General features: G+C 33.7%; 1 protein-coding gene across 1 annotated transcript; it reads right to left on the minus strand.

Annotated features, from left to right (window-relative positions):
- Window positions 1-6716: 6716 nt before the first annotated feature.
- LOC11410703 (IAA-amino acid hydrolase ILR1-like 1) lies at window positions 6717-7965 on the minus strand. Its single transcript, XM_024773025.1, has 3 exons — window positions 7900-7965; window positions 7668-7791; window positions 6717-7591 (listed from the first exon to the last, which is right to left on the minus strand). Exons 1-3 carry the CDS (start codon window positions 7963-7965, stop codon window positions 6717-6719), a joined length of 1065 nt encoding a protein of 354 aa, XP_024628793.1.
- Between the last annotated feature and the right edge of the window lie 893 nt (window positions 7966-8858).

An 8858-nucleotide genomic window follows, 5' to 3' on the forward strand; every position in this document is an offset into this window, starting at 1 on the left:
ATTACATGTATTCCCTGTTAGTGTGAGAGTTGTTTGCTGATGTGTTGGGTTAGCATTAGTATTCAGAGAACTTGCAGAAGCACCTCTAGCATTAGCAGCAGCCATACCATTAACTAGCCTTCTGATAGTGACTTGGTTTTGAATGTTTGTATTGTTCAGATTAAAAGGAACCCACTGACCTTCACCTCCCCCATTAGGACCAATAACACTTGTGACTAACCTGTGAAAAGTAAAGCCCCTACCACGTATGATTTTAACTCTTCAAAACAGGGCATGCTCGCTGGAAGGGCCCATCAGCAACGCCATTACTATTACCAGTACCTCTTCCTTCATCAGTACAACCACCACGACCAGCCATCCTACCACCACGCAACCATTTATTCACAGTTACGCCTCCGCCAACAGAACGATTACTCGCATTCAAGAACTTGCCCCAAAGTTGCACACCATCCACAAAATTAGGTTCTAGTACAAAAATAACAAAATACACCAAGTTTCTCATATTTAAATGACAGATTGATAGCATTACCGTCTTCTTTCTCGAACACCATACATGTCTTCAGCGGCTCATTGACATTCAGAGCCACAAGAAGTTTCTCATATCCACTGTTTTCATATACATCGAAGTTGAAGGAGCAGCTTCACAGGAAGTTTATACAGTATATCTTCCACCAGTTCGAAGGGTAGAGTGGGAAGTAATGGCGTAGTTCTGGTGGAAGTGGTTGCATGGTTCATTTCTGTTCTGCTCAACTCAATCGTACAACAAAGGATTCTTGTTTTTATACACACCTAGCTCAAACTCTCTAACTTGCAATCACTGCAATGAAATTTCACTAGTTTAGTGAGTTAATGCATTAATTAACATACCTTATGATATCAATAAACAAAAATGAAAGACCCTTAATTAGGATCCTCTCCAAACGCAAGATCTATGATAAAAGCTAAAGTTTTTAAAAACCCATAACTCATAAAAGAAGAAAGCATGAGAAAGTAATCATATGATTTGAAACATGTGAGTTGATTAATTTCTGACAATTGCAGTATGAATCAGTATTGTATAAGTAACAAGATCTGGCTTCACATGAATGAAATTGAAAGTGTAAACATCAAAATCAACGGTACTCACCTCAAATTGGGTTGGACCCAATTATTATCCCTCATCATTAGTTCTATGAAAACTATCTCTTTAAACCACCCCTCCTACACACACGCGCGAATATGCGCATGCGAGCGAGCACACACGGTGCATATATACTTTATATTATTTGTAAAGCCAAACATATTAATATGACTATATAATATATAATATGCTGACTTAGATGTCAAAAAACTTAATCTTCACTAACTTTGTGTGACATGTACTTTTTTAGGTAAGCAGGAGTCAGGAGAATTTTCAAAATAAGGAGAATTTTCACCATGTTTATCGTTGGTAGCAATCTTTGACAAAAGTTGGTGACTCTTATTTTCCAAAGAGTCACTACAACCAAAAATAAGAGTCACCAACTTTTGTCAAAGATTGCTACCAACGATAAACATGGTGAAAATTCTCCTTATTTTGAAAATTCTCCTGCTTACCTAAAAAAGTACATGTCACACAAAGTTAGTGAAGATTTAAGATTTTTGACATCTAAGTCAGCATATTATATATTATATAGTCATATTAATATGTTTGGCTTTACAAATAATATAAAGTATATATGCACTGTGTTTGTGCTCGCTCGCACGCGCGTGCACATATTCGCGCGTGTGTGTAGGAGGGGTGGTTTAAAGATATAGTTTTCATAGAACTAATGATGAGGGATAATAATTGGGTTCAACTCAATTTGAGGTGAGTACTGTTGATTTTGATGTTTACACTTTCAATTTCATTCATGTGAAGCCAGATCTTGTTACTTATACAATTCTGATTCATACTGCAATTTTGATTCATACTGCCTCTCTCATGACCTTATCACCAAAGTCCTTTCCCTTATTGATGTGAAATCTCTTATGCAAATGAGGTTCGTATGCAAGTCTTGGAAATCTATCATTTCTGATCCTGCATTCATCAAAATTTATATTACGTTTCTGGATTGATATTCATCGCCGGTTGTGGCCTGTTATCGGTCACGGTAAACTATTTCACAAGATCAAAATTTCCTGAAACAGACACTTCAATTTATTCCTATGCTTTTTGTGCCCTATTTGCTATGACGGTGGGGTTTCAATGCCTATCATTTCTAGGGTACATTTGAAAAAAAAATGAACAACAAGAGAAGCGATTTACCGGTTATGCTGAGAAGAGAAATGAGTTTCTGAGGAATTAGGAGTTCTGGTATTGTTACTATAGAGAACTTCAATAACATTGAAGAAAGGTGAATTGGAATTGAGAAAATCAGAAAAATTAGTTACAACAGTACAAGTACTTGTATATATACAAGTTATGGAACTGAAGTAGAAACAGAAAATCATAACTAACTCTAACTGTCAGTAACTACCTTAGTTAGTTCTAACTAACTGTAGTTAAGTATTAACCACTAGTTAGAACTATGCTAAGAACTAAGTGTCTAATAGTTACCGTTGAGGGTGTAGGTTTCGTTAGATTATGTTGTTGTGTTTTGTTTGCCGGGTAGTTTCATGTGAACTTTTTGGTTGTAGGGACTCTTTGGAAAATAAGAGTCACCAACTTTTTGGTTGTAGTGACTCTTTGGAAAATAAGAGTCACCAACTTTTTGGTTGCAGAAGGAGAGAAGAGTTAAGTGCGCACCAATTCCTATTGTTCCAGTTTATCTATTTACAAAGCTTCAACTTCCTTTATTCATAGAAATGGTAATATTCAAATAACTTTCTCTTAATGATATCATTCAATCTGATAGCATAGTGAAATGTTATTTGGAGAAACTTTGTATCTCCCAAGCTTTCTATGAAATTGTTGTTCTTTTGGTTCTATAGTTCTATGGAAAGCCAATTTTCAATGTAAGTAAGAAGGTAAATTAAAGGATAAACTAATTTTTAATACTTCTGTTTTCATCCATGTTTTCTTTGGTTTCAACTCAACAAGTATGCACAAATGAACCTATCGCTATACATCGCCAAAGACGAATTTACTCCAAACTTTGAAACATTGTTTCAATCTCTTTAGCTTATATGTTCGAAACGAGCCATACCTCTACCAACCACATGCTTGTCCAGTGTCCACACTTCTATCACTAGAATTCTACAATCATCTTGAGATGTCTTAAAGAATTTACCAGCAAGGGATATTGGTCATATTGATTTTATGATGAGCGCATAACATAATAAATTCTGCCAAAAATCAATCCAGTCTTCATTGCAGATAACCCTATCCACTCTTAGAGCAATATCTTTAGCGCTGATTCTACCATTACTGGTGTGTATACCAGTGCCACGCACGGGGAAAATTTTGTTTGAAAACTACAACTAAAATAGTTTATACTTCCTATGTCAAATTATTTTAAATTTGGCTATGGTTCCAAGAGTATACTACAACAACAACAAAGTCTTATCTCACTAAATGAAATCATTACATGAATCAAATCTAACCAAAATGTTCGATCATAAAGTAAGAAATACTAAATGTTCAGGAAAAAAAACAAAGGATTTTTTAGCTTCATGCTATATAAAAATTATTATCAATGATCATATCACAAGATGTTAACAAAATAACAGCATAAAAAGAAGAAGGTCAACTTTGTTCACATTATAATCAAACAATATTCAACTAAAAAATTAATCAATATAATTTCTGAAAAAAAAAATTACAAAAAAAGGGTAAAACGTCAATACAGTACCAAGACCAGAACTTCATTATCATTAGCTCTATTTTCTCACAACCAGTAGTAACTTGTAAGACAAACTTCCATTTCCTTAACTTTATAAATCCACAAAACTTGACCAAGCTTTTGCTGCATAATCAATCTTCAATGCCACACCAAGACCAGATCATCAATAAATGGGCAAATGGCAAAAAAATAGCACAATAAAAATGAACTCAAAAAAGGAACATGTGTGTAAACAAAAACATTTGTTCCCACAATCATTCTATGTCATTATAATAAGATAGAATGGGAATAATATGAGATAAAGAATCACTTAAAAAAACAAAATTTAGGAAATAAACAAATCAATGTTGGAGTTCATGAAAACCTGACTTCCCCATTCATATGTCCCGTGAAGAAAATCGTAGAGGAACAAAATTGTGATAGCTGATGAACTAAATTGAAGCTTATAATGTATTTCAACAACTCTTAGCAATCACAAATAAAAAAGAAGTTATAAAAATAACTCATTCACCTGTTATAAGTGAGCACAAAAACCCTTTTCCCCATTCATATGCTTCTTATTCCTTGGTGTACCTCCACCACGACTGTTTACTCATCCTGCCATAATTAAAAAAAAAAAAAAAAAGAAATACCATAAATGAAAGGAAGGCATAAAGAAAATAATAAATGAAATAAACCTTATCACATCTCATATGATAGCTGTCAATTATGTTCTACGCAAATAAAACAATAATGAAAACAGAATTATGCTTTGTCATTGGCTCGTGTTCACTGATGCTCTAGCAGGGTAAAGGTCATATTAAGCTTCAAATTCAAAATTATACGATAAAACTCAATGAAAAAAGATTCAAAATTATGAGCCAACAAAATGTAAAATATAAAATAAATGATTTTGAAGTGGAGGAGACGTACAAACATAAAGTTACATAAAGCTTATTCAATGCATTTGCTTCATTTCCTCTGCAAGTCTACAAAAAGCAACACAAAACAAATCGGAGAGCAAATGAAGGGAACCAACATAAGAGTCAATATAACCCAAGCATCAAAAGGGATGTTGAATATATTTCACGAATATCACATTATAATAGGATATTTTTGTCACATTGGAATATTTCATGAACTCTTGAAAAAGTATAAATTAGCTTATACATTTCATTTTTTTATGAAGCTCTCTTACTTAATTTCTTTATAAAAGAATTGAGAAGGTAATCCAAATTGAGTCATAGCTAGTCCGTTGATTAATCAACTTCTTTATGTCACATTTTATTGTTTCTTAACTGCGGTGGACACAAACATCAATAACATCAACGTAGATTCTAATCAATTTTTATGGCTTACGGCGGTACCATTAAAGGTTAACATTTTTGTCTGGCGTCTCTTTCTGAATAGACTTGCTACAACGGACAATTTAAGCATAAGGAATGTCCTTCCGGCTAATAATATGTCTTATATGGCCTTGTGTGGTAAGGAGGACGAAAGGGGCCATTTGTTCTTTCAATGCGATCATTATGGTCGACTTTGCTCTTGATATCGCATTGACTTGGTATTGTTACGGTTTTACATGGCAAATTGCATATACATGCTAACCAGTTTTGTGCCCTCGGTGGTTTCTCAAAGAATTCTAGGACAACTTTTACTATTATTTGGACTTCTGTCTTATTTGTTATATGGAAAGATCGCAACAGGAGAATTTTCCAAAATCACAGTGATCATCTAGAGGCTCTTCTTGAAAGGATTAAGCTTCAAACGTTTTGGTGGTTGAAAGCACACTTTATCATGTTCGCTTTTGATTATTCCTTTTGGAGACAAAATTCTTTAAGTTGTTTATAGACCCAGAGCTACTAGGCTAGTCAAGACAAGGCTAATTAATAATTTTAAGTCCCTATCCGTAAATATTGGAGTTCTCTAGACCGAGGCGCTAAGGATGAAAAGAAAAAAGGCTCATGTAATGTTTGTTATTTTGTTTGTTGATTTTATGGCTTATTTTAGCCTTGTTGCTTTGTAATTAAACTTTTCAGCTCCTTTCGGTAAATCTTGTGCTTGAGGGACTGATTTTTTCATTAATATATTTCGATTAGTTTCTTCAAAAAAAATATTAATTAATTTAAAATAATTCTTTTATTAAATTTTTATAAGTATGTTAATTGATTGAGTTTGTATAAATATTTGTAATACCTATCAACAAAAAAGTATAGATTTAAAAAATATTTAAATTTCTCAATAACAATTATCAAATTTTATATACGTTAAAAGTACATTTTTAAACAATATTTATAATTTTAAAGAAAAAAAATCCTCTTAAAAAAGTGAGTCACTAAAAAAAAAATTGACAAAAAAATTTATTTTTGTTCAAATTTTATGATTCGCTAAATAAAAATATTAAAAAGTATTTACAAAAATTCTCTAAAAAATAGATGAATGAAAATAATTAAGACTTGATGAAAGTGATAAACACTAAATGGAGACCCTTAACTAAAAGGAAAAAAGGTAAGCGGTTATCTAACTAATAAATGAAAACAAAAAATACAAAATGTTTTTGTAAGAATTAATGACAATAAAAATGGTTTTCTGACAAATCAAAGGAAAAATAGAAAATGCATTAAAATTATAATTATTAGATAAAAAAGCAAACAATCTTTTATTACTGTATTGTTTCTCAAACTAGTACATTAATTAGAAAGCATTAAAATAATAAAAAAAACTAACATGCTCCTTTTCTTTATATTGTTTCACTAATTTAGATTTTTTTTATATTTTTGGAAAACCTCATATTATCAAATAATCCCGCGAAATATATCTATACATTAGACGTTTTGATTAGCATAATTTCACATCATACATTCTTTTTCAATTTTTTTAGTTTTTTATTTTAGGTAAATCATTACTAATATCAGTCGTTGTCATTACCATTACTACGCCTTCTATAAACACTTTCTATCCGAAGAATACACTGGGTTGGACCCAGTTATTATCCCTCATCATTAGTTCTGTAAAATCTTTCTCTTGAAACCACCCTCTACACAAACGCGCGCGCATGCGCACGCGCGTGCGAGCGAGCACACACAATACTACAAATGCTGCATGGACTGCAGCACCAATAGGAAGGGCTTCCTCATCTAATAAGGAAAAGTATGGATTATGGGTTGAGTGATTTGAATTGCTTCCTAACTGGAAAAATGTCACAGACACTTTTTCCAGGTAGAATGCAAAATCTTCACTGCCGCTGATCTTGGAGGCCAGTCTCACATTTTCCTCTCCAACTATCATACATGCAGCTTTCCTTCCTAGTTGGTATACTCCCTCATCGTTGATTGTTGGAGGAATTGTTGCATGGTTACTCTCAAAATCAACCTCTGCAGAGCACATGTAGACACCAGTTTGCCCTTGGATGATCTCTTTTATTCTTGTTCTAAAATTATTGAAGCTCTGTCTTCCAAATGCTCTGAAGCTCACTCCGAATGCCACTGATTCATCGGTCCCTGAATGGACCATTGCAACCGTGACCACCTGGGAATCCAATGGGTCGACCTCCCTTGACACTAATTGTTGCAGGCTTACGATTGATGAAGCAACCGCTAAAACCGGATTGAGGCATTGTTGATCCCTTTCGATTTTGACAAGAAAGCTTCCGCAGCCTGCTCCTAATTCGACGGGCCGCGATGCGACTACACCTTGGGGGAGAAATTTATGTGGCATTAAATGAATGCCAAAGATTGCCTCCACTTTGTTGAGCACATTCTCTTCAACCATCAGCTTCGCTCCGGTGCCTTTTTCCTCGGCAGGTTGGAATATAAGAACAACAGTAGCTTGCATGTGAATGATTTAGTTTTCAATGGAAGATTTTCCATAAAGCTCATTTAAAAAATTTCCAATTCCACTTTACCTTTAATATATCTTTCATTTCTTGCAGTATCTTTGCAGCACCGAGAAGCATCACAACATGGGCATCGTGTGCACAAGCATGTATTTTCCCGTCTACTTTGCTCTTATGATCCCAATCAACAAGTTCCTGTGGGCAGGAAGTATATACCAGATTAAAGATTTGACAGGAACAAACATATTGTGCTATATTTTCTTGGTAGCAATTACTAATATCGGTTGTTGTCATCACCATTACCACGCCTTCTATAAACACTTTCTCTCCGAAGAATACATTGGGTTGGACCCAGTTATTACCCCTCATCATTAGTGCTATAAAAACTTTATCTTCAAACCACCCCCTACACACACACGCACGTGCGTGCAAGTGAGTACACACAGTGCATGTATACTTTATATTATTTGTAAAATCAAACATATTAATACGACTATATAATATAAAATATGCTGACCTAGATGTCAAAAAACTTAAATCTTCACTAACTTTGTGTGACATGGACTTTTTAGGTAAGCCAGGAGTCAGGACTGTCAACAAGAGAAAACAACGACATCCCAACTAAGTTGCCACCCCGCGAAACCTCCATCCTATGCCGCCAAACACAAAAGATTTTATTAAAAAAAAAGAAGGGAAAATTGATTAAAAGAGGGGGGACTAGGTTAAAACCCTCAAAAGCAGAACTAGAGACTATGGAAATCTGTAGTTTAGCAAGCCACAAACGACCACAAAAGAAGTCAAACTTAACAGCCTATTTTAATTGAAACTCTTCAATTATATTAAAATTGAACAACAAAACAACTTTTCATCTTTTTCTCATACAATTTTTGCCTACCTATATGAAGATCAAAGCACAACATTTTTCTCTCTCCACACACCCCATGCATGATGCATGCACTCTTTTTTTGACATGAGATTGGATAAAAACTCTATGGCATCAATTTTAAGTTTCTAATGTGTATAATGTTGAATAAAATCTATTGAACTTAGGATGTAACTAGTTAGTCCCTCCGTCCTAAATTATATGACGTTTTGGACATTTCACACATATTAAGAAATGCAATTAATATTGTGTTGAAAAAAGATATTATGAGTTGTTTTACAAAATTGTCCTTAATAAATAACATGTGAAAGATAAATGAAAGAATTGAAAGAAGAGATAGTAATAAATAGTTAAGGTTATAATAGGAAAAGTAACATTA

The sequence above is a fragment of the Medicago truncatula genome, chromosome 8 (assembly GCF_003473485.1).
Source record: "Medicago truncatula cultivar Jemalong A17 chromosome 8, MtrunA17r5.0-ANR, whole genome shotgun sequence".
Taxonomy (NCBI): domain Eukaryota; kingdom Viridiplantae; phylum Streptophyta; class Magnoliopsida; order Fabales; family Fabaceae; genus Medicago; species Medicago truncatula.

What these genes read in the sequence shown, in the direction of transcription:
- LOC11410703 (XM_024773025.1), bottom strand. Translation starts at nt 7,965, where the DNA reads ATGAGGGGTAATAACTGGGTCCAACCCAATGTATTCTTCGGAGAGAAA. An exon ending in AAGTGTTTATAGAAGGCGTG is followed by an intron (nt 7,792 to 7,899) that starts GTAATGGTGATG and finishes TCCTGCCCACAG; the next exon opens with GAACTTGTTGATTGGGATCA. An exon ending in AGAAATGAAAGATATATTAA is followed by an intron (nt 7,592 to 7,667) that starts AGGTAAAGTGGA and finishes TCATTCACATGC; the next exon opens with AAGCTACTGTTGTTCTTATA.